The following is a 25,880-nucleotide window of genomic DNA, read 5'->3' as shown; positions in this document are numbered from 1 at the left end:
GTCTATAACCGGTCCAAACAGGTCTATAGAGCCTTCCTAAGAATGTTATAACAAGCCCGCCCACTAAAAAGGAACGAGCCCCTGCTCCAGCCCACTAAAAAGGAATGATCCCCTGCGCCATGCTTATTTCTTGCCTATTGCAAGAGCTATGGTAGGCCTTCCATCAATGCATGTATCTACAATTCCAGGGAAAAAACAACCCTTCCCTCGCCATCTCGGAGGACCAAACATGATCCATCACTTTCATCAGGTTTTAACATGGTCCCCCTTACCTCCTCTTTTCACATGAGAGGTAAAAGTATATAATAGATCTTAGCCATTGATTTCATTACGCAAGCTCGGCTTGGCGTGTGTACGGTCATTATGCAAGCTTCAAATTTGCCAGATGGACATGATAATCATTGCTCTAATCTCATCATTCTTGCCATAGAGTAAATGAGAAAACCATTCATGCTTGTGTTCCTAACCTCTGAACTGTGGGGCAAGTTCCATACCTTCCGCATCGCCGTCCATATTATTAAATCCATGCTCCAGCTAACTCATTTAAAAGTCTGATCTGATGGAGAGAGGCGGACGATATATTTCAACACCCCCCTCACGTCTTGGTTATTTTAGTCCTGAGGCGTGGGATCGATGAAGGGCGCAAAATCTTTTGTTAATATTACATTGGTAGTGTCTTGAACTTGAGACCTCTTGGCTCTGATGCCATATTGAATTCATGCTTCAGTAAACCCATCCAAAAGTCTAAGCAGATGAAGAGAGATGGACAATATATTTCAAAAAATATCATTGTAGCACACGGTAAGGATACCAAGGTGTGAAAAAATTCTTTTGTCTCCTATACCACAAATATCACCAGTTCCTAGCACATCCAGATGATGCTTCCATTTGCACTGCTTTATTGCCAGGGATCCTGAAAGAACCTTCTTAGTGGTGTTCATCTTCAGTGGAGCGAGGGATCTCCGCACCATATTCCAAGCTCGATGATCTCCCTTGGTTAAACAAAAATATGACCTTGTATTTCGAAGATAATCCTTGCATGAGATTCAAGGTCACGTTTTTATAATCGCGTGAAACTCCAAATGTACTTAGTCCACCATGTCCCTTTTTTGGCAAGAAAAAACTTTCAATCATGTTGTACGTAGCTAAATAAACAAACCATTACTCAAGCTAGGTCAATATAATGTAAAGAATAGCAAATCTACTTCTACTATATCTAAATAGTTAGCCCTCACTACTGGCTTTCTCTCAACATGCGTGCTTTCACATCACCTTTGTTATTTGTAGCCATATGATCAAAATCGTTTGACCTTAGAAGTCATACATGTACTCATAAGTTACACTTCCTGCATTAATATATCCATGCAAAACATGCCAATTCATTAAGTCATGCATGTATTTCTTTCCCCGAGAATTAATTCATGAATGTTAGTCACAATTTAGATTCTTGTGCTATAGTTTGTGTAGTCATGAACGGTGTATGTGTTGGACCCGTGGGGGCAAAAAAAAATAGTTTATGCTTCACATGTTTGTTAAAAGATGGTGTCACATCATGTCAACTCCAAAAGGTTTCTCTTTGTATGCATCATTTTGTCACACACTCTGTATGTTTATTGTTTCTAAAACATAAACTAAGAACACTCTTATATTTGTATTTTCATTACTTTTATTTTTGAAGCACTTATTGATGCATTTGTTTTATCACGGTTCCCGCGGGAACGCGGGGGAACCATCTAGCTTGCTAAACGTTGACGACAAAAAAGAAAAGAGTGCCACAAGTAAAGAAAAAGGGGAAACAAATGGAGAGAGGGGGGAGAGGAGAAAGAAAAGAAGATCTTGAGGAGGAGGGCAGGCGAGTGAGTGTGTGAGTCCTCCCTTCCATCGGTGGAACTCTCTCGTTCAGTTCTTCTTCCACGGCCCCAAGCCTCACACCTCACACAAACTACCAAACCCCCATTTCCTTCTTTCTAGTCCAAACAAACAAACAAAAAAAGACCATCTGAATTTCCACCCTCACAAGTGAGCAGATACACACTTGTCCCCTGCACCTACACACTTTACTGACCATGTTAGACCGTGATGGTTTTCTTCAATGAAATGAAAATGGACCTCATCTTGTCATGCTTAATTGCACAAAACTCAAAACATGATCAATTATCATTTTGTTCCCTATGATAATTTGTTTCCAACCATGGTACGTACTAATCAAAGTGATAAATCAGGAGCCTCTCATTGCCAGTGAGTCGGTCGGTGAGAGTTGCTTGCAATGTGGAGTGAAGAGGTTCAGAGAATTGGTCGAGATATCGCAACCCCAGAGCCATCTATGGCCGCCGTCGCCTCCACGTCCACAAAAAACCAATCTTTCCCTTATATCTCCTCCTCCCCACCCCAGACTCCGCCGGTGAATCATCAGCGAGCGAGCCAGCAAGCAAATCAGCCATGGCGCCCCCTTCCCTCTCCTCCTCCCACCTCCTCATCACCGCGTCCCTCCCCAAGCCCTCCTCCATCCGGCCGCCGCGCCTCCCGCTCTCCTCCAGGCCCGTCCCGGCGCTGCTCCTCGCGCTCGCCGCCTCGCCGGCCTTTCCCGCCCTCGCCGTCGACGCGCCCGCGCCGCTCGATGCGGCGGCCCCGCAGCTGCAGCTCCAGGCCGAGGCGCCGACGCCCGCGGCCAACCCCTTCGCCGACACCCTGCTCACCGCGCCCAAGCCTGGGTCGGCGGCCGCCGACATCCCCGACGGCGGCCAGTGGCGCTACAGCGAGTTCCTCGCGGCCGTCAAGAAGGGCAAGGTCGAGCGCGTGCGCTTCTCCAAGGACGGCGGCATGCTGCAGCTCACGGCCGTCGACGGCCGCCGCGCCTCCGTCGTCGTGCCCAACGACCCCGACCTCATCGACATCCTCGCCACCAACGGCGTCGACATCTCCGTCGCCGAGGGCGACGCCGCGGGGCCCGGGGGCTTCCTCGCCTTCGTCGGCAACCTGCTCTTCCCCTTCATCGCCTTCGCGGGGCTCTTCTTCCTCTTCCGCCGCGCGCAGGGCGGGCCCGGCGGGGGCCCCGGCGGGATGGGCGGGCCCATGGACTTCGGCCGCTCCAAGAGCAAGTTCCAGGAGGTGCCCGAGACCGGGGTCACCTTCCAGGACGTCGCCGGCGCCGACCAGGCCAAGCTCGAGCTGCAGGAGGTCGTGGATTTCCTCAAGAACCCCGACAAGTACACCGCGCTCGGGGCCAAGATCCCCAAGGGCTGCCTGCTCGTCGGCCCGCCCGGGACCGGGAAGACGCTGCTCGCCCGGGCCGTCGCCGGGGAGGCCGGGGTGCCCTTCTTCTCCTGCGCCGCGTCTGAGTTCGTCGAGCTCTTCGTCGGCGTCGGCGCGTCCAGGGTGAGGGACCTCTTCGAGAAGGCCAAGGCCAAGGCGCCCTGCATCGTCTTCATCGATGAGATTGACGCCGTCGGGAGGCAGCGTGGTGCCGGAATGGGTGGGGGGAACGATGAGAGGGAGCAGACCATTAACCAGCTGCTCACGGAGATGGACGGCTTCTCCGGAAACAGCGGTGTCATCGTGCTCGCCGCGACCAACAGGCCAGATGTGCTCGACTCGGCGCTTCTGCGGCCAGGGCGGTTTGATCGGCAGGTCACCGTCGACCGTCCGGATGTCGCCGGCCGTGTCAGGATCCTTGAGGTGAGCAAACCCTGGTGCTTATCATACTACTTGTGAAGAATTATGATTGCTTTGCTTAGTCCATATTGTTCTGAATTCTGAAAACCCAACGCACAAACTTAAATTGCTGCCATTCTCTGAAGACATAATTGCTGTCCATGAATGTGGAAGGGATACTTACATTCTTGCAGCATGATAAACTTAGTTTCATGTCTAAACTTTGAACAATTTACCTGATATGTTTCATGCCAAATGGTAATTTTTTTAGAAATGTTTGGGTATAACTCAATCTGTATGGTGAACTGGTGTAGATAATCACAACTACAGTTCAACTTGCTTTGATAAAGCCAACCGAAGGGTAGCTTGCCATATCGTTTGCCAGTATATCCTTAATAGAGTTGGAGCTTTGTAGTTTACTAGTCTATCAGCTCTTTTTTGAAGAACAAAATTATAAAGAGAAATTCATTCAATCGTCGAATCAAGGTGATACAACCACACTGAGTGCAAACCTGGCCTCTTGATAAAGCACTTTCCTGCATTGTTGCAAAAACAACTCAATCTCTTTGGCCTTACATTCCTAATGAGCACTGATTATTTTGCTTAGATCATTTTCAGTTTCTTGCTATGTACATACTTTGTCCAAAACTATAGATCTTTATATAACTAATTTGCTTTAGTTATGCACTTGTTTATTACTTTCTTAGTTTAACTTGAGCTAAACAAGTTCTGATTAGAGAAACTTCACTGAGCATGGTCCAAAAATGAACTCAGTGGGTCATCATCTAAAACTATAAATTGATATTCAATATTTCTTCATAATCTGTTCCAAGCGGAATATGACTGTAACCTAACTTGATCTTCCTACCTAACTAATACTCCCTCCGTTCCAAATTAGATGTGCTAAGTTAGTACAAAGTTGAGTCATCTATTTTGGAACGGAGGGAGTATTCTATAAGATATATTTTCTTTACTTTAAGTTGTTTCCTCAGTTCTGTAAATCACAAAATTGTCACTAGTAATTTATCGGTGCTTTCGGTTGTGTATTTATCATTTCCATCAAAGTTATTACTCCCTCCGTAAACTAATATAAGAGCATTTATTTTGGTAACTAATGGCAAAAAATCTGCACAGCCAAAATCAATTGCCAAGAATCCAGTTCAGAATGGGTATGATAGGTAGCAAGTTAACAACACAACGTGTATAACTTTGGAAGTTTAAGAGCATGTAAAATATACATTTCAAGATGTCATGTATTGTTGTACAGTATAATAACATCAAGGTGGATAAAACTTTCACGTATTTCCATATCTGGTCAAGACCACCTAAGCCTCCTTTAAATTGTTTGTATCTGTCACACTTTTAAATACATTACTTCTGTAACACATTTCACCTTTCTACCGGGTGTCTGGGTCTATGACTTCATATTTAATCGTTTATCAACCCTGGCTGGTTCATAACAGTAGGAATTTTAATGTATTAAGTTCTGCTAACCATCTAGGTACAAGGTGTGCTGAATTTTCTTTGGCTTCCCCTGCTTGATGAGTTTTATTGATCATATTAGTTCTATGCTGCAGCTTACATATCATTTTTTCATCTAATAGGTTCACTCCAGAGGAAAGGCATTGGCGAAGGATGTAGACTTTGATAAGGTTGCCAGAAGGACACCTGGTTTCACCGGTGCTGATCTTCAGAACTTGATGAATGAGGCTGCCATCCTTGCTGCTCGTCGTGATCTGAAGGAGATAAGCAAGGACGAGATCTCTGATGCTCTGGAGAGGATCATTGCTGGGCCTGAGAAGAAGAATGCAGTTGTTTCAGAACAGAAGAGGAAGCTTGTGGCTTACCATGGTAATTTTGTCACCATCAGTTGTTGAAATGATCCTGGAGTGCACAGATTCCTAATATTTGTATGTAAACTTTTGGATTCACAGAGGCTGGACATGCCCTCGTCGGTGCCCTGATGCCTGAATATGACCCTGTTGCCAAGATTTCCATCATTCCTCGAGGTCAAGCTGGTGGCCTCACGTTCTTTGCTCCAAGCGAAGAGAGGCTTGAGTCTGGACTGTACAGCAGGAGCTACCTAGAGAACCAAATGGCTGTGGCACTTGGTGGCAGGTGCGTTTTTCGTGGAAATTGTATTTATTCATGCAACCACTAGTTACTGCAATTTTTCAGTGTTGTCTTGTGTGCTAACATGTATAACCACTTTTGCAGGGTTGCCGAGGAGGTGATCTTTGGCCAAGACAATGTGACAACTGGGGCATCCAGTGACTTCATGCAGGTCTCACGTGTCGCCAGACAAATGGTTGAAAGATTTGGGTTCAGTAAGAAGATTGGGCAAGTCGCGATCGGATCATCTGGTGGAAACCCTTTCTTGGGCCAGCAGGTATGCCAGTACGACGGGAGTAGATTGTTGCAAGAGAAACAAAATAATGTTATTCTAAAGCATAATTTGTCAAAATTAACCAAGGAACTAGACGTGCAAAGTTCAACTACAAATTGGATCTTCCCAGCATTTCTTGTCCTTTTTTGCTTCGTATCCTGATTGATGAAGTCTCTACCAGCCTCTATCGAAGGTCATTATCAATTGCTGGTCATTATCTAAGTGTCAGTTTACCTCAGATGACTACCACACTACACTCTTGCTTCCAGCTTACTGCATTCCTGCAACACGTCACTCCTATATATACTGCAAATCTAGTCATCATCCATGTTTGGGTTAATCGAAGGTCTATTCAAACTTGAAAGTAGTGACAAAACAAACACCACCATTTCCAATTACGCTAGTATCTCATTTTTTGTAGCTGTGAGTAGACCTCTGAATGTCTGATTAGCTTTACTTCTGAGAAATTCCTATCACTAGCAATAAGCAGCTGTTCTGAATACTAACCTGACATTTCCGCATTGTATTTTGTCCGCAGATGTCGAGCCAGAAGGACTACTCGATGGCCACGGCGGACATCGTAGACGCCGAGGTCAGGGAACTCGTGGAGACGGCCTACTCGCGGGCGACGCAGATCATCAACACCCACATCGACATCCTCCACAGGCTCGCCAACCTCCTGATCGAGAAGGAGACCGTGGACGGGGAGGAGTTCATGAGCCTCTTCATCGACGGGCAGGCAGAGCTGTTCGTCGCATAAGTCGACTTGTCGTGCGTGCCCTGTATGTTTTTTGGTGATTATACGAGGGTCCAACTTGTAGGAACCACATTGATCTAGTAAAAAATGTTCTTTTCGCAAACATGTTTGTATAGTTCCTTGTAAAAAATGCCTGTACTGACACTGAGCGCGTCAATTAATACAGATCGTTGCTAGTTTTTGCCTGCCTGCATGTTCTGATTAAATTCAGAACATTTCTAGTTTTGTGCTTGCTTGCTTGCATCTCCAGCCTGTGTCCAGGCTTAAGTTTTCTTTTTTGAATTTCAGTTGCTTAACATTTTTTTTTGTTTTGATAAAGAGACGGATGTTAAGACCAGATTCAAATATGTTTTAACTTTTAAGTACTCACTCCGTTCCAAATTACTCGTCGTGGTTTTAGTTCTAATTTGAACTAAAACCACGACGAGTAATTTGGAACGGAGGGAGTAGTTCACGCAATATGAGATTGAGAGCAAAAGAACCAGGCCGAAACAACAGCACATGGGAAGCCCAGGAGAACTTTTCCTTTATTGGAGGATTGCATCTTCCCCAGCGATCATCTCAACTTTTGCTTTATCGGAGGCTCCATCATTATGCCCATTACTCAATTGCTTAACTTGGATTCAAATATGGCAGTGCCTTGCAAGCGGCTTCATCCCAGTTTACGTAGCGCCTAACTGTCTGCTCCTGTGGGTTTTTTTCTTCTTCGTTTTTTTGGAAGAATCTAGCTTTGTTTATCTTTTTCGTGTTCCGTCCGTCGGTTTTCTCTATTTCTTCTTTTTAATTTTCAGTTCGCTCTAGCCTACCCTAATGTGTTTGGGACTAAACGATTTGTTGTTGTTGTTGTTTGTTATTTTTTAAAAATTTCTAGTTCGTATTTATGATTTTCGCTCTTATAATTTATTTTTTAATTCATGACATTTTTTCATTTGTGAATATTTTTGAAAAGTTGAGAATATTTCCTAAATTCATTACTTTCAAATTCATGAACACTTGCCAAATTCCCCTATATTTTCATATATTTATGAACATTTTTCCAAAATTCAAAAACATCTTATAAATTCTTGATTGTTCTTTCGAACTCATAAGCATTTTTTAAATTCACAAATGTTTTCATAAATATTTAATAATTTTTTAACTTCACATACATTTTTTATTTGTCAAAACTTCTTATAAATTCTATCTGTTCTTTTAGTTTCCCTGCTCTCTGTTTTTTGTTCCTTCTCTCTGCGCACGTCCTCCTGCGCCGAGCTCCCAGTTAGCCGACGTTTCTGCTCCTTGTTAGTCAGCGTTACCTATTTGACGCTCGTTGCCTCAAATAGGCACACGAGCACCAGCGAATGTTTTCGGCCGGCCCATTTAGGGTAGTACATGTGCAGAAACCGGTTTTGAACTTTTTCGAAGGTTCCGGTTTGATTTCCAGTTTCTTTTCTCTGTTTTTTCTTTAGTGAGCTTCTTATTTTATTTTTTAAATTTTCAAAATTGTTTGGAAATTTCAAAATTGGTCCATATTTTTGAAAATAATTGCATTTACAAAAAATGTAAAGTATGCCAAAAACTGTTCACATTTTAAGGAAATGGTTATAAACTTTCAAAATATTTAGTTTTTTCGAAAAAATCCAATTATTTGAAAAATATTTCGCTATTTTGAACAGGTATTCGTGTTTTAAAACAAATTCGGAGTTTCAATAAGAATATTCAAAAATTTCAAAATTGCTTTGAAAAAATGTTAATTTTTTTTAAAAAAATGTTTTTCATTCTTTCCCTGAAAACCGTATGAAAAAAATACTAAAAAACACAGCCACAGTAACCCGCTCACTACCGAACTCCGGTAGCTACAGATGCTATATGGGTGGTGAGTCCGGCCAGTCAGAGGGCCCCTGTGCGTCCGGCCGCCTATTTGACGTGATTGGCTTTTGGAACCTCGCACCAGGAGTGTTGGTTTCAAAAACCAAAAGAAAAAAAAATAGTGTGAATAATTTATTTGTCCAGTGCAGGCAATTCTAACGGGTTGCTGTTGATGCCACAACTCGTCGAGTGAGGAATCTTGGAGATTTTATTGAAAATTTTGAAAACCATACTGCAAAGTTTCAAAAATTCTGCAACAGACTATATGTTCATATGGATGTATTAGTTCTACAAGCGTATACGACTTTACGATGAAATAGGGTGATACATGAAAGATAAATCCATGGATTTTTAATAGTGAACAGCAGGTGCGTACTGGTCACCGTTTTTAAAATCATGAATTTGTCTTTTTTGTATAGTTCTCAAGTTCATGTATATCATCATACAACTTTCGATAAATATAGTACACATTCATATGAAAATGTCTATATTTTTCATAACGTGTCGAAACATTGAGTGTGATGTATTATTGTTATTATTATTTTCAAAAAGGAGATGTATGGAGCAGCTCTAAAATGGTTTTATGCAACTTGCCACCTTTCTTTTCCGCTTCCTTTTGCATCTCTGTGATCCGTATTTCCATTATGTGAACAATGGGAAGGTATTCGCTTGGTTGAAGAAAAAACAGAAAAAGAAGTTTCAAATAGTTTGTCATGGATCATGTATTTTTGACCAAATTGATGTTCAAAGTTTTTGTTTGCGAAAATGACTTGAATCAATTATAAATGTTCACAAGAAGTACAAAAGCATCACAAATATAATAAAAATTATATCAAGACACCTAAACCACCGAATGACCACTACAACCCCCAAAGTACCAGGAGTCCAGGAAGCCACGTAAACAGAGATAAGTGTTTTTTTTAGAATGGAGCCTGACTTTGAAAAGCCATCAACTGGTCAGGAGTACAAGAGCAGACCAACAACAAATCAACAGCTAAAAGATACAAAGGAGAAAAAGGAGCAGCTTACTACGCTACACCTACAACCAGCGAACAAAAAATACATTGAAGAGCAGCTAATTGAGGATAAGCCCACTACACAGATGTCCTGAAACGACTACGGAAGAAGCCACGAGGATCTGCAACCGCCAGAAGTGGTCGGGCACATGACTGAAATCCGGAGTTGGAGATGACACAACACATGCCTTCTCTAACACCGAAGGGGGTCCCTTCCCCTTGCCTAGGCTCGAAGGCGCCGCACCGTCGAAGTGTAGAGACGCTCACCTAAGAGCTAAACATAGGTTGGACTCGAGTCCGGGCCAGCAATGGATCACAACCAACATCACACCGGAGCACACACACACCAGCTGCACCGCAGGCGCCTAGGGAGACCGATGGAAGAGGGAAAGCTGCTGGGAGCGTCGCCGAAAGGAAGAAGCTGCCGAGCCACATGGCGAAGATTAGGACCAAGGAACACATGAACCAGCCGAATCGGCACCTATGGCGCTGCTGCTGCCGGGAAGGGGAACCCGATCCCCTTCCGCCCAGGCTCGAGGGCACCGAACCGCCGGGACACTGCAACACCACCGCATAGCAACTTGTGGCTGGGTCGCCACAGGCTCCACAAACACCAGGCGCCCCCTGCAACTGCCACACACCCCCAAAGCACCAAAACTTTCCCAGACGGCGCCTCCAAGGATGACACGACGCACCAGGTGCCGCCGCCGCCCATCCCAAGCCGGGATTCGAGCTTTCGCATGGGAAGCATGGCCGGGGTGTGGAGGAGAGCCCACGACTGCGACTCCAACAAGCAGAACGACGCAAAAGGGTGCCGCTGCGACCGCGTTGGGAATACCAACAGGGGTTTCCACTGGGCTCGTCCAGCACTACCAGCTCAGGGAGCACCCCGCGGAGGGAGAGCAGAGAGAGGGAGGGAAAACCTGTTCTTCAGATCTGGAGCAGAGGAGGGGGAACCCCACCTCGCCGCGACCACTGCCCGCCAGGGCCTCGCTGCCCGAGCAGCCGAGGGTGCCGGCCCGGATCTCCCGCGCGCGCCGCTAGCCGTAGACGGTGCCGCCTCAACCACCGGGCTGCCGCCTAAGCTCCGGGGTCCTTCGCCAGCGAGCGAAGCAACGAAAGCCCCGTCATCACCGTCATCGGCAATTCGACAGTCGCCCACCCCGATGACTCCCTCCGATGACGACGGGGGAGGAGTGGAGGGGGCAGCGCCTAGGGAAACCCTATGCCTATGGGCTCTCGGGTCGCCCTGGGGAGGACGACGCGAGGGGAGGGAGTGCTTTCTCTCCCAAAACCTGAATGTTTTCGGGATAAGTGTATAGTACAAATCTTTTGTCAATCTCGTTTGTGAAGTGAAATTACGATGACACTGAAATTTGTGGCAAGCATCAAAGCTTTCGTAATTATAATTCAATACTATGAATCATAAAATGCAAAACGTTGGTGTGTGCCAAATATATTGCAGTAATCCTTTTACACTGAGATGAGATCACTGCACGGCAGGAGACTTAATTAAGCTCCAATTATTGATTATATAATCTAAACGAATAATCTAAATCTCTTAATTAATCTTGTGTGTGTATACTGTATGACAATGTGAAACTAAATTGCTGGCGTGTGGATGTTGAGCAGGGAGACCCTGGTGCGCACGAGGCTGCGGAACACCTTCTCGCTCTCGCTCTCCAGCTCGCCCACGCACTCCTCCAGCTCCAGCAGCCTCGCCGCCGCGTCCCTGTGCGTGTCCTCGCCGGCGGCGGCAGGCTTCTTGCCGCTCACAAGCGCAAGCCTCGGCTTGGGCGAAGTGGCAGAGGAGGACGCCAGCGCCGTGGCCGCGGCGGCGTCGGCCAGGGCGGCGACCTGGAGGAATACGGACGCGGACGCGGCCGCCGTGTCGCCCACGGCCTTGGCCACGGTGCGCGCCACGTCGAGACAGGACGAGGCGGAGGAGGAAGAGGTGTGGACTGGCACGGGCACACACTTGGCGACTGCGGCGGCTAGGCCAGCGAGGTCCTTGGAGGCGCGGCGCTGCGCGCGGGCCGCGGAGGCGAGCTTGGCGGGGTCGCGGCGGCGCACGGCGGCGCGGAGCTCGGCAGCATGGCCGCGGAGCGCGAGCAGGGCGGCCAGGAAGCAGCCGTAGGCGTCGGCGAGGGCGAGGAAGCCGTCAAGCAAGGCGTCGGCCGGCGCGAGGGCCAGCGGCAGGTACGAGTGCTCCAGCAGCTCGTCGAGCACGCAGAGGAGCGCGCGGACGTGGGCGAGCGCCAGCGGGTTCTGGCCCGGGTCGGAGGTCCAGGACCGGAGCGCGCGCAGCTGGTCGTCGACGTGGGTCAGCAGCGGGTTCCTCTGGGTCGGCACGCTCGCCGACCGCACGTGCCCGCCCGCCCTGCCGCCGTTGCCGGCGCTCTTCATCATCATCGCCGGCGCCATTGTCGATGGATCGTCTAGCTAGCTAGCTTTCGTCTTGTGATGTTGGAATGGCACTGGCAGAGAGGTCGATCGATGAGTGGGAAAGTGTGCTCGTGCGGGGTATATATAGGCCGCCGGCCATGGTACGGTCGGCCTCCACGTGCAGATGCAGCCAGCCTGCAGCCCGCGTTGCAGCGAAGGAACGGGGTGGTCTGCTCCGCGCATGCATGGGGTACCCCGGGGGCCGTCCGATCTTGCGCCAACGGCATGGAGGCCGTCGCACGATCCAGATCTCCCCGAGCTGAGAATCTGAGCTGAGATCGAGAGGGCCGACGACTTTGGTGAAGACGACAACGTCGGAGATGCTTGCTATGCTGGCGGGCACCATGCCAGCTACGGATGTCGCGGCGCTGCCGGTGAGCGGTCCGCCGGGCGACGACGACGCTTACAATAATCGGCACGGGCGAATCTCTCCGATCACAAATCGGGCGACGATGGGTACATTTGCGTGCCTGGGGAAGCTTACAGGCCATGGACATGGAGGTAGCTGACCTACTCGTTGTGTCTTGCTTGTCCGATCCACACTTGAACAGCCTGTCTCCTCTAGGTCAGATCATGGCTACATCGCTCGACCTTCTGGCCTCGCAATGTCCACGGCGACGGAACATGACAGGTCCTCAAGCTCGCCATGCGTGTGCGATTGCAAATCTCGTGGCCGTGACAACCCAACCGATCCATTGATGCACATTCATCGTACATGCCTGGCGCTTTATCCAGTTGCCATTGATCAACTGGATCAAACTAAGCAACTGGATCCAATGATCCACTTGAACACTTGAGAGCCTCGATCATTGGATCACTTGCACAAAATTAAATAGAGCAACTACCTAGCTAGCAAGAACAGAGCTTAGATGTAGTATTGGTTGTGCTGTTTAGATTAACTGCTATTGTCGAGATTGTCAGATTGACAGTGTTGATTAGCTGTAAGACCCTAGGCCGACCAACACTATCAAGCGCCGCAAAACCATGTACGACAGTCAATATAACGATTGAACAAGTCTTCTTCACTCGTCTTGGAGAAATTCTCTTATAAGTTGATAATTAATGTAGGTTGCCCAGGGTGAAAATAACTGACCTGGTCCTCACTGGCCGAATCCGTCGCGCACAATGCAAAGCCGTATGCCTTGATGGAGGTATCACCTGAATCTACAACTAATCACTAGGAGAGGATTGACAGAAATTGTTCAATACAATGGCCATGACACATACATCACCATCTCACCAAGAGATGTACACGCTAATAACACTGTCAAAGCTAGTCAAACAGTGATGAATGGTATGCACGCCATCCTGAATTTACAGTACCAAAAATCAAATATATTTGCGTTACCTCATCGAGCAAAACTACCGACATACGCAAAACCAATTTTCTTTCCCCTCTCATGTTTACATGTAGAGTTAATATTTGTGTGCAATGGTAAGTACATATCTTTGTGAACTTGTGTGATAGCTCAACTGGCATAGAGATAATTTGATCTAGTTTATCAGTGTCAGAAAACCTCCTACACTAGGCCGGGTACCCTAGGTAGACCGTAGATCAAACTAGCAAAGACTGCAGATTGTTAGACTTTGACTCCATAATTTGGATCAAGTTAACTAGCAACTAGAAAGGCTAGACCTTAGACTTGCTGTTTAGATTCCAAGTGTCGTGGTTGACCACAGTGCCGATTAACTGTAAGAACGGCCAGGTCCATACTCAATAGACTGATCTAGATTAGTTATTGTGAATATTGACCTAGTTCAACTTGTCTGCACAATGTTCATCACAGGTTACATTATGATCAGTATCATTTTTGGCATGAATTGTACATATTAGTGCTATTGTCCAAACCCAACATTTCCCGCTCTGCACAAAATTAATTTGTTCTCTGTTTATAACTAGATCGAATATATTTATGTGCAATCTTTCTGGCTGTGACAACTCAACCAGTACATATTCTGAATTTCCGACACAATTGTGATTTGTTAATGACACAATTAATACAGTTTATTAATTAGTGTCAGCAAGCTGTGTTTCAGTCATGTTTGTACATGTTTGCGCCCAGATCGGGGAAGGCTAGGTAGACTCTAGATCAACATAGCACGATTAGAGCTTCTAGACCGACTTTCTTTGGTGTTAAGATTCCTAGTGTCCCATCTGAATTTGTTGATTAGCTGCGATTCTAAAGTCAATTAAGGGAAACAGGTCCACCACACCGCGGTTAAAAACATACTGTGTTTATATCAAATTACCCTTCTTGGACTGATTAGTCTGTTTGCTTTGAGGGTGTGAATGTGTGATCAAGTTGACCAAAAGAACAGAGCTGTGAGTAAATTAGGATTAATTAGGACTTTCTCTCATAATTGTACAAGTGAAATAGATAAATAAACATATGCATATTGCCCGCAAAATAAAATAAAATAAGTGTATGCATATTTATTGAAGTATAACTAACCTTGTAAGAGGTTTATACAATCATGCATAATGTGTGCTTTATGTTGTATTTATCCATTTTATTCATATCTTACAGTTTATGAACGTTTACTTTTTTCCAGATTCTCACAAAAAGTGTAATGGTGCTAATCTCTGTATATTTGTAAACAAAAAATTATGCATGCATATGAGCTCGTTATGGTTGTGGTAATAATCTCTATTTTTCTTGCCACTTAACTGAGCTTAAACTATTCATCTTCTTTACTGGGGCTTGTGATTTATTTATGTTTTTATGGATAATGGTGGATTTAATCAGAATAGCAAAATTGTCTCAATATGATTGGATTGATCTCACAAAATTTTATTTCTTTGGAATTGAATTTGACTACAAAGATGTAAAACGTTACATGTTTGTAGTGAAAGATAACTCATATGGCACTGACATCTTCGTTAATAAAGTAATTACCCACAGATAGGTAGGTAACCGTTAATTATTGGTAGTTTGATAATTACTCCTTCCACATCAAAAACTATATTTAAATCAAACTTTGAACAAATTTTGGACACAATAAATTCATTGGAGTAATTTAACCTAGTAATGGCTACACAAACTAAGGAACCATTCTAATGAATCATAAACTATACACAACACATGCTATGATTTATTGGTTATAAAATAATTATAATAATAGAAAATTAAGTAAAAGAAGAGGGAAAGTTTATAAATCAAGTACACTAGTTTCCCCATAATAAACTTATTATTATGTTTCCTATATAAGTTGAGTGGTGCCTTAGATATACATATGTGTATTCAAACTATTCATATAAAAGGAAGGTTTATTGTTTCAGTGGCCTTCGCTGGGCTTGAGTTTCATCATGAGAGAATAATAAATACTATTATGTTCTCTTATGTATTATTTTCACTAACTTTAGTTTACTAAATTTATCAATAATATCTCAATAGAAGATTCAAGAGTGACTGGATGACCACCCTTAGTAACACAAACTAACTTAGTATGCAATGGTATGAACTGGTAATAATTTCAAATGGTGGTCCCAGGTAAACTTTTAGATGGCATGAATTATCATGTAGAAAGACATGCAAATAGGTTAGTGTTACAATTAATTTAGTAAATTGAGTCAGCGATATTTAGATATATAGTAATTACATTTTTTGGGTAGAAATACCGACTACAACGCAGATGCTCACATACGCACACCATTTCCACCCCGAGCCTCCCCCCACACACATCATGTCCTAAAGAGTAAACTCGCTGAGCATCAAAATTGGCAAGGTCCTCATGGTCACCATATGTGACGAAAATTTTGCCTTGTATTGAAAGGAAGGCCCGTGTTCTCAAGACGAAGACATGTCATCGAATCTGGAGTTTAATCTCTGGTGGCCCGAGCGTACAACAACCCTCGAACCAATTGCTAACTTAATATAGTTGGCATCAACACATTTTGTTGAACCTGAAGAAACTTTCGAAGAAAACATTTTGTTGTCATTAGTAATGTTTAGATGGCTAGAGTACTTGAATGTTCATCACATAGACAAGGTTGCTTCGTTAATTAGCCACGGACAAATTTACAAATGTGTCCGACTCAGAGGGGAGCGCCTCTTTAGCACTGAATGAACCAGGTTGCGCAACGACGCAGAGGGTGACTCCTGCATGGGCCCAACCCTATAAATTGGTCATTCGACTCCTGTTCGCTCGGTGCACGCTCGCTCGCTACCACTTGATTTGTGTTTTTATTTCTTTCGTCCGCCACTCTTAGAAAAAACAACAAACCGTTTTTTCTATTAATTTTTAGAAAAACTTGGTGAAATCATAGAATGCGCACAGATTTTTTTTTCAAATTTGAGAAAATATTCACGGATTAAAAATGTTCATGAATTAGAAAATAATTTTATGGATATGAAGTTTTTTTGTAGAACTGAAAAGACATGTTCACAGGTTTAAAACATGTCCATGGATTTGTCTAAAATGTTCTTGAAATTTGAAAATTTGTGGAAAATTTGGAAAAAGTTCACAACTTTCAAAAAAAGAGAATGTATGTTTAAAAATTTATGAAATTTAAGAATATTCGCAAATTTGAAAAAAAGTTCAGGGATTTCATAAAATGTTCACAAATTTCAAACCAAATCACAAATTTGAAAACAGTATTAACTATTCTTATTTGATAATTTAGATAAAAAGAAAAAGAAAAAGAAAAAAAATGATGAACTAGAATAAAAACAGGAAAACAAAAAAACAGGCAAATGAACATTCTGCAATATTCCCAAAACCAAAAATAACCACCCGGTGTCTTTCCGTTACATGGGCCGGCCAGAAGCGGCATATGCGCGAAATAGGAAAGTACTGACTCTTCCTAAAAAGAGAAAGTAAAGTAAAGTTTGGTACAACATTGTTGGCCAAGTCTAGTGAGCGGCGGGCTGCTCGCTTAGCCTACGCGAGCGGCCAGCTTAAATTGGAAATTTTGTGTCTCCTTCCTAATTAATCATCTTAATTAAGAAAGCTTTTCACCTTGTTCTTAAATGTCTACACAGTCATCTTTTCGATACATGCGTTTTATTCTTTGGTGTATTTAATTCGTGATTTCAAAAAACTAAAAAAAGCACAACTTTTAATCCGCATGTCGAAATTAAGATTCATTTTCACCGCTGGAATCCTCGCGACATGCTCTTCGAAACTAGATCCCGCACATGAGGATGTTTCGACGAACAGTCTTCCTGTCAACTAAACATCAATGTGTGTGGAACTAGATTAGATTGTCACGCCAACTGAGCATATGTGTGTGCCAAAAAAGTCTTGCCAACTAAACATCAATGTGTGTGCAACTAGACTAGATTACTGCGTCAACTGAGCATATGTGTGTGCAACTAGTGTCCTACCAACTAAACATCAATGTGTGTGAAACTAGACTAAATTACAAGCCAACTGAGCATATGTGTGTGCATCTAGTCTTTCTGCCAACTAAACATCAATGTGTGTGCAACTAGACTATATTACAAGACAACTAAACATCAATGTGTGTGCAACTAGACTACATTACAAGCCAACTAAACATCAATGTCTATGCAACTAGACTACATTACAAGAGGAGGTTGCACATCGACTTTCGTCGAGGCAATAGACTAATTGCACATCAAAGTTGTTGTGGTTGCTAGGTTGCAACCTCATACGAAGGTGCAGCTTCAAACATTAGTTTTAGAAAAAAGTTGCACGATGTAGTAATAAAGTTGCACAATACAGTAATAGAGTTGCACAATATAGCATCAAAGTTGACATCAAACAAAAATTCATCAAAACATACCCATGCGGGATCTAATTTCAAAGATCTCGTCACGAGGATTCCAATAGTGAAAACGGATCTAAATTCCGAAGCACGGTTTAACAGATATGTCTTTTGAAAAATTTGAAAACCCGAATAAACGGACATGCGCATCCATGAAATAATACGGTGTCTTACCCATATGACCATCCTAGTAGTACATGCCTCGTCACAAATAAAGACAAAATTTAAACCACAAAACTATATGCATGCATGTGTAAAACGGGCCGCTCATTTCCTTTGAAAAAGTAGTGTCCACGCTACGTACTGAACGACAATGGTTTCATGGGTACCACCAGGTTGGACTCAGAATATGACCGTTGACACGGACGATGAACTTCGTTACGTCGGCCCACATGGTTACATGCCCGGCTCTGAGCATGACCGTTGACAGAGACAATGGGTTTCATGTGGACTTCTAGGCACCATCCGATTGAAAACTACCATTGCATTATTTCTACAGAGGACAAACATGATCCAACCGGCTGCTGGACGATGACGACAGTTAGTATAATTGTGAGCACGTGAGAATCTCCCTCTCTCCCCGGGAAATCTCTCTTTGCAAATTGCTCAAGCATTGATACATTTGAGGCGTGTTTGATTGCCTGCATCGAACCTTAGACCTGCGCGGGAAGTAAGAGGTCTGTTTGGTTGCATGCAGTGGCGGAGCTTGAACGGAAAAGTTGGGCGGGCCAGACTTAAGAAGAGTACAATTTTTTTTTAAATTCTGACTCATAAGGACATGTTACAAGCACCCAGGACACAAGATTGAGCTAGCAAATATGTATATATATATAATATATATGTATCAAAGTACAGTTCAACCATGAGTCACTATTGATTTAGCTAATACAAAAGTGTCGAAACATTAGACATGGACTTACTCACATACTAGAAATCAACTCTCCGATCCTTCGTGCTTATAAAATCTGCAATGGCATCTTCATGACTGTAGTTCTCCAGAATTCCACCCTCTATGTGTACTAACAAGTTATTAGCCAGATTCTCATCTTCCATCTTATTGCGCAATCTTGTCTTAATGATCTTCATACTAGAAAATGCGCGTTCAGCACTGGCTGTAGAAACTGGAAGGGTAACGAGCAACCGAAGTAATCTGTCAATCAAATTGTAGACGGTATGTCTTCCTGTCTCCACAAGGCATCGACATAGATCAATTAAGGTAGATATGTTTTTCAAATCATCATCCTTGGAAGCATCTGAAACAAAGTGCTTAAGTTGCTGTTGTAATCCATAAATATCTTGGGGAAAATCAGCTGGGTAGTACTTTTTCACCATCTCACATATATCACTAGCTTTGAATCCTCTGAATTTGTTTGTAGGAATCAAGGTGGCGCTAATGGTTAGAAGATCCATTACCTTATCATTGAATCTTCGGCTTAATTCAAATAGTTGAGTGTCCAGTGTTGAGAAGAAAATTTCCACTCGAAAGTAATGCTCCTTGGTGAACTGATCAGGTTGACGACGAGCACGACCACCACGCATGATGTATGTTTCCTCAAAGTCTGGAATGTCAATGGAATGGTTTACACAAAATTCAACAACCGTAGTAATAAATACTTGGTAGCCATCATCTGATCTCAACTCCTGAAGACATTGTTTTGTTGAGGAAACTAGGCGGACAACATTCACAATATCTTGTGATTTCTTTTGTAAAGCTTGGCCAAGCAATTCTGTTATTTCAAAGATTTCCTTCATCAAACATAAGATAAAAATGAACTCAAATGAGGACAAGTAGCCAAAAGAAGTGTCTGCATCTGCACGAATTGAGCCAATTGATCCATCGGCGGCTATATCTTGGATAACTGAACAAACTGGACCAAACATCTTCATAAGGCTATAAACTGAACCAAAATGAGAACCCCACCTTGTGTCTCCTGGTCGCTTAAGTGAGCGGATTTGATTTGCCCCTTGACCTGTCTCGATGCTAGCATTAGAGATTCCATTTTCTAGTTCAACTAGTTGGGCAAGATGAAGCTCATCATGGCGCTTTGAAGATGAGTCAACCGTGTTTATGATAAAGATCAATTTCTGAAAGAACTGGGAGATAGGAACCACTTCTTTAGATGCATCAACTAGAGCAAGTTGCAAGCGATGGGCATAACAATGGACATAATAAGCATATGGGCATTTGTGGAGGAAAAGAGCTTGCAATCCATTTAACTCGCCTCTCATATTACTAGCGCCGTCATAACCTTGTCCTCGAAGGTTCTGAATATCAAAACCGTTGTTTGACAAAACAAAGCTCAACTCATTTTTCAGTGTCAAAGACCTCGTGTTCGCTACATGTATCAAATCAAAGAATCTCTCTTGCAAAATACCACCTTTATCAGCAAACCTAAGAACCAACGCCATTTGCTCTCTCTTTGATGCATCACACGTTTCATCCACTAAAATAGAATACTTATAATCTCCAACTTCCTCACGAATATGCTTCCTGATTTTAGATGCAAATATACTCAAGATCTCATTCTGGATATCATGTGATGTGTATTTTGCGCCGTATGGAGCATTTCCCAACACAACTTTGGCAATCTCAGGATTAAATTCTGCAAGAAGCTTCACCATTTCAAGAAAGTTTCCTTGATTCTTTGACTCTGGTCTCTCATCATGCCCTCTAAAAGCACAAGCTTGGAATGCAAGCCACTTAACAACCGCAATTGAGACTTTCAGCCGCAAACGATTTCTTTCCACCTTCTCCTTGTCCCTCACAGCCATAACATTCTCTATGTGGCATGGTTGTTTCATTAAGGCATGACCACTAGTGACTGCATTGTTGTGTGGTGAGCATGGTCCAGATCCTATGTGGGTCAAGAATGCACAATGTTTCCCACAAACCCTCTTCCAACTGTCAAATCCATGTACCGTGAACACATGAGAACCACCTCGTGTATTCTCTTTGTTATTGGAGACAAAGCAATATAGACAATACACACAACTTTTCTCCTCTGAATACTCTAGCCATGACGGAAAATCACCAAACCAACTATATTGGAAGCGGCGTTGATGCCCTAGTTCACCAGAAGGTTTATAGTTCTCTAGACGGGGTTGCATAGGACCTAACATCAAATATGCTCTCCTGACGATATCTCTTTGGTCTGGTGGATATTGCCAAATTTGAGGGCGCAATCCAGGATCCCGCTGCAAGAACTCAATACCCCGAAATGTAACAACTTCATTTGTTCGAACTCCTCCATCTTGGTTATGTTGTTGTTCAGGTTGTTGCTGTTCCAATTCAAGCAAGGGCAATACTTGGTCTTCCTCAACTTCAATTGTATCATCTCTTTTCCTTTTAAACACCAAATCAATTCTTTTCTGAGTCCGATTTTCCTTGCCCATGACTACCTCTGCCTGCCTGCTGCCTCTGTTTAATTCGCACAAGATCAGTCTATTAGTTATCACTAGCACTAGCAGTAGTAGACTTGATCACTCGATGTATGGAACTGACCAGAATCAGACTATTGCTTTGCCTTTTAAATTAGGAATTTGGGGGAATATTATTACCTTCCCCTGTTGCCCTGCTGGTTGGTGCGGTGTGAACTGTGAAGTGGGATGCACTGATGCAGTGATGCGGCAGGGGGTTGGAGCAGAACAGCCGGGGATTGGAGTTGGAGGAGAACAGCCGCAAGATTCCGGCGGGCGTCGCCGCGGCCAGGGGCGAGGCGGTAGCTTCACGAACCACGAGATAGTGGGTCGTGGGCGCCTGGGCGAGTGGGCGGCGCGACCGGGCGACGGCGTGAGGGAGCCTGGCAGGGGCGAGGCGGCGAGGGCTAGGCGAGATCCCGCGGGGCGCGGCCGCGCGGGCGTCTCCGGCGGTTGCTCCGCGAGACAGCGGGCGACAAGCTCCGGTGGACGGTGGTGCTCCCTGTGCACGGCGGCTACATCCGGAGAACCTAGCTGAGAGGATGGGGAATCAGAGGATGCGTCTCAGCGTGTGCCTGTGCGTGCCTGAGACGAGAGGATGGGGATGATGTGTCTGTTCGTGGGCTGGGCTAAGATGACATGTAGGTAAAATTTTTTTTGTTAAATTCCTGGGCGGGCCATGGCCCGGTTTAGCCCCTACAGAGCTCCGCCCCTGGTTGCATGGTGTCATTGTTGGGCATGTATCGTACACTTTTTGAAGCAGCCCATAGCCTGACTCCCTGGAAACGCTCGAATCGGCAATTTTTCGTGTGTCAGGCCGAGGCGAGCACAAGCGAGCGGGCCCTTGCACAAGTGGAGACGCGAGGGATGCGAGGTGATTACCTGATGTCTTCTTCAACCTCCAGTAAGATTCTATCTAATTTCCTCCCTTTGATCTACACAACGGTGCTTCGATTCAAGGTAAGCTCTATACGAAAAAGATGCACCTCGATGCTATGGTTCCATTCAGGTGATCGGTTCGTAGTTTCGTCGGCTGTAAGGTCTTAATTTCGTGTTCCCGTTTGAGCTATTCTAAATGAATTTTGTCAGATTCGTCGTCCACGATCGATCATTTCAAATTTCCTTCGACCACCAGCCTAATCTCGCAGTTCCTCACAACATTCGTGTTGTAAGTTTTTGGTTTCGATGATGTAGCTTCATCCCTCTTTGAGCAGCAGTCTACTGCACTGACGCCGCCATGTCGAGCTCCTTTGTCCTTTGCTCAGAGCCCTCCTATTCGCCCCTCTCGATGCCGAAGCCCTTCCCCTTGATCTCCTTGCCCATGTCCTACTACACTAGAGTCGTTTCTAGCGTCGCTCATCTCGGCCTACTCTCTTTCGTCCTCCTACTGCACTGACGCTGCAAGGGCGCGCACACTGCTTTCTTGTGTCCTCTGCCTCCGTGCACACCGCAGTTCACCGCGCCGCCGACACTGATGCTGCAATGGCGCGCACACTACTTTCTTGTGTCCTCTGCCTTCGTGTACACTGCAGTTCGCCGCGCCACCGACGGGGTCAATCATCTTGGCCTCCTCTCTCTCGCCCTACTACACTGGAGTCGTTTCCGGCGTCGATCATCTCGGCCTCCTCTCTCGTCCACTGAACTGACGATACCATGGAATGAGCACTGCATTCTCCTCCTCTGTCGACTGTCTTTGCACGAGCCCCGCGACTAGTTCGTTGACGGTGTCGGTCGTCGTGCCACCGACGGGGTCGCTCGTCCACGACTCCATGCTCGTCATGTCGGACACGGCGCCATGACCACTATCCACCGCAGTCGCCATGGTCCGGCGCACACTGCATTTCTTTTCCCCCTTCCTCTGCTAGCTCTTAACCCCGTGTGCTAAGTGCAAGTGCTAGCTCTTAATCATACCCCATGCGGGCAACCAAACAACGTGTAGTTGTATGCGCCGAGACAATGCAAGCAACCAGACAACATGCTAAAGTTGATCCCCTAATGTAGGAAGTTCATATTCAGGCAACCAAACAACTTGCAGATGTCGCATATGAGGCTGTTTTTCCAGAGACAAGCTGGGTTGAGATGTGTATGCAATGCAGCTACTGTTCACTACTACAACCAAACACACCCTTGTATGACTAGGGATTGGCCAAGGGAAGCTTACAACTTTACTAGCTGCATTTTGTTTGTCTGATCCACACTCGAACAACCTGTCTCCTGTGGATCAGATCATGGCTACATCGCTCGACCTTCTGGCCTCACAATGTCCACGGCGATGAGACCTGACAGGTCCCCAAGCTAGCCATGCATGTGAAAGTGCAAATCTCATGGCCGTGGCAACCCAACCGATCTCCATTGATCCACTTGCGAGGTGAATGATTAGCTGAGCAACTGGGTTTATTGGGCAACTTAGCTAGTACTACTATATTCATAGTACCACATGCTTAGTTGATCTAGTGGTGGTTAATTAGCATATCTAGTTGTATTCATTAACTAGCTCAATTAGCTAGCTAGTACTACCACTTAAACGCTTGAGAGCCTAGATATGAGAGCTAGGCAAGTGCATGCCCCAACTTGATCACTTGGACACAATTAACTATAGCAACTACCTAGCTAATCAATCTAGAGCTTAGATGATGTTTTAGATTAATTCCAAGTTTAGAGCTTAACGGTGTTGATTAGTTGTAAGACCCTAGACCGACCGACACTATTAGGGCGAAACGGCGCACGACCAGTCAATAGATTGATTGACAAAGTCCTTCACCTTTCTTGGATGAATTTGTCTACATTGAGAACGTATGTTGTCTAGGGGTGAAAACCATTGGACTAGGTCCTCAGTCCTCACTGGTTGAAACCGCCGCCAAAGACGATGGAAATCCGTATCCCTAAATGGAGACATCACCTGATGGATATGCGATCTATCGTTCACCGCTAGGAGAGGACTGGCAAAAATAAAAATAAAATAAAATAATTAAATACAATGTCCATCACACATGCAACACCATCTTTACCAAGAAATGTACACATTATTGTCTTGTCCATGTCCAAGCTAGTCAAATAGTGATGAACCGTATGCACGATTGGGCACTCCTGAGTTTACACTACCCCAAATTAACTATACTTGTGTCATTTGGTCAATTAAAACTACAAATACATCCAAAACCAAATTGATTGCCCTCTCTTTTTTTTACATGTAGAGTTGATATTTGCGTGCAATAATAAGCCATGTCTTTGTGGACTTGTGGTTGTCAGAGCTCAACTGGTACATACTACCCCGTTCTGGTTTATTAGTCTCCTCATATTTATGGTCATATTTTGACCATGATTTTAGCTAATAAAATATAAGTTATATGTAGCAAAAAGAATATCATCGGAAACTATATTCAACTACGTCAACGGTATGCTTTTTTTTACAAGCATTAACATTCTGTTAGTTAAATCTAGGTTAAAATTTGGCACAAAATACAAAGAGGACCAATAAACAACACATAGGTAGTACATACTTTGATGCAGTTTATTAGTAATAGAAAAACGCCTAGATCAGGCCAGGGTAAGCTAGGTAGACCGTAGATCAAACTAGCAAAGACTACAAACTGCTAGACTTTGACTCTGTCACTTGGATCAAGTAAACCAACAACTAGTGGTAAGGCTAGACCTTAGACTAGTGTGTAGCTTTGATGTTTAGATTCCAAGTGTCGCATTTGACAGTGCTGATTAGTAGCTGCATAAGAACGTGGCGGCATGTTAATCCAAACAACGGCCAGGTCAATAGATTGATCGCTAAGCTCTCTCGTGTTTTGTTTAGTTTGAGAAGGATGTAAGTTGCACGTTTAACTGTTTTAATTTCAGTCCCATCTAACTTTGACAGCGAAGAAGAGTAGTGGTTGTCTTTTTAACAAGGGCGTAGCCAGAAAATTTCATTATTGTGGTTCACTATGTGGTAAAAAAGGTTTAAATTCGTTATAATCAGTACATAAGTACTAATTAGTATTTAAACACAATGAATATCGTCCCAGGTTAGCAAGAAGGTTCATCACAATATGTACTAAACACAAGGTTCATCACACAAAACATATATATGATCAGTGCCATATTAGCAAGAAGTACAAGATCAGATGAAGCAAGTCTAAGAAGGGAAACAACCTCGTCGTTCTATTATATACTCTGTAAAACATGCTTATGCAATTAATTAAAATAAATTCAGGAAATATGTGTATATGATTAATGAAGCAATGCTATAGACATGCGCAAAATCGGACTTTTCTCTCTCTCTTTATGTTCTATGTTTATATGCAAAATTGATATTGGTTAGTAATAAGTAAATATCTTTCTGACTGTGATAGCTCAAGTGGCACATATTGTGATCCAATTGCGATCTAACAACGCAGTTGATATTTTATTAATCAGTGTCAGAAAGCAGTGTTACAGTCATGTTTGTACATGTTTACGCCTAGATCAGGGAAGGCTAGGTGGACTCTAGATCGACCTAGCATGACTAGAGCTGCTAGACTAGCTAGCTTTGGTGTCAAGATTCCTAGTGTCCCCCTCTGACATTGTTGATTAGCTGCGATTTCAAAGTCAAATTAAGTAGCTGCGATTTCAAAGTCAAATTAAGTGAAACAGATCGAGTAT

General features: G+C 44.2%; 2 protein-coding genes across 2 annotated transcripts; one reads left to right on the top strand and one right to left on the bottom strand.

Moving 5' to 3' along the window:
• Positions 1 to 2,353: 2,353 nt before the first annotated feature.
• On the top strand, positions 2,354 to 6,979 carry LOC123149765 (ATP-dependent zinc metalloprotease FTSH 1, chloroplastic). The gene is made up of 5 exons (XM_044569493.1): positions 2,354 to 3,675; positions 5,256 to 5,502; positions 5,586 to 5,769; positions 5,869 to 6,040; positions 6,576 to 6,979. Exons 1-5 carry the CDS (start codon positions 2,440 to 2,442, stop codon positions 6,795 to 6,797), a joined length of 2,061 nt encoding a protein of 686 aa, XP_044425428.1. The 5' UTR covers positions 2,354 to 2,439; the 3' UTR covers positions 6,798 to 6,979.
• Positions 6,980 to 18,786: 11,807 nt separating this feature from the next.
• Positions 18,787 to 21,875, bottom strand: LOC123149763 (zinc finger MYM-type protein 1). Its single transcript, XM_044569492.1, has 2 exons — positions 19,248 to 21,875; positions 18,787 to 19,087 (listed from the first exon to the last, which is right to left on the bottom strand). Exons 1-2 carry the CDS (start codon positions 21,225 to 21,227, stop codon positions 19,064 to 19,066), a joined length of 2,004 nt encoding a protein of 667 aa, XP_044425427.1. The 5' UTR covers positions 21,228 to 21,875; the 3' UTR covers positions 18,787 to 19,063.
• Between the last annotated feature and the right edge of the window lie 4,005 nt (positions 21,876 to 25,880).

This window comes from Triticum aestivum, chromosome 7A (assembly GCF_018294505.1).
Source record: "Triticum aestivum cultivar Chinese Spring chromosome 7A, IWGSC CS RefSeq v2.1, whole genome shotgun sequence".
NCBI classification, from domain to species: domain Eukaryota; kingdom Viridiplantae; phylum Streptophyta; class Magnoliopsida; order Poales; family Poaceae; genus Triticum; species Triticum aestivum.
This window is presented reverse-complemented; position numbering and strand designations above follow the sequence as displayed.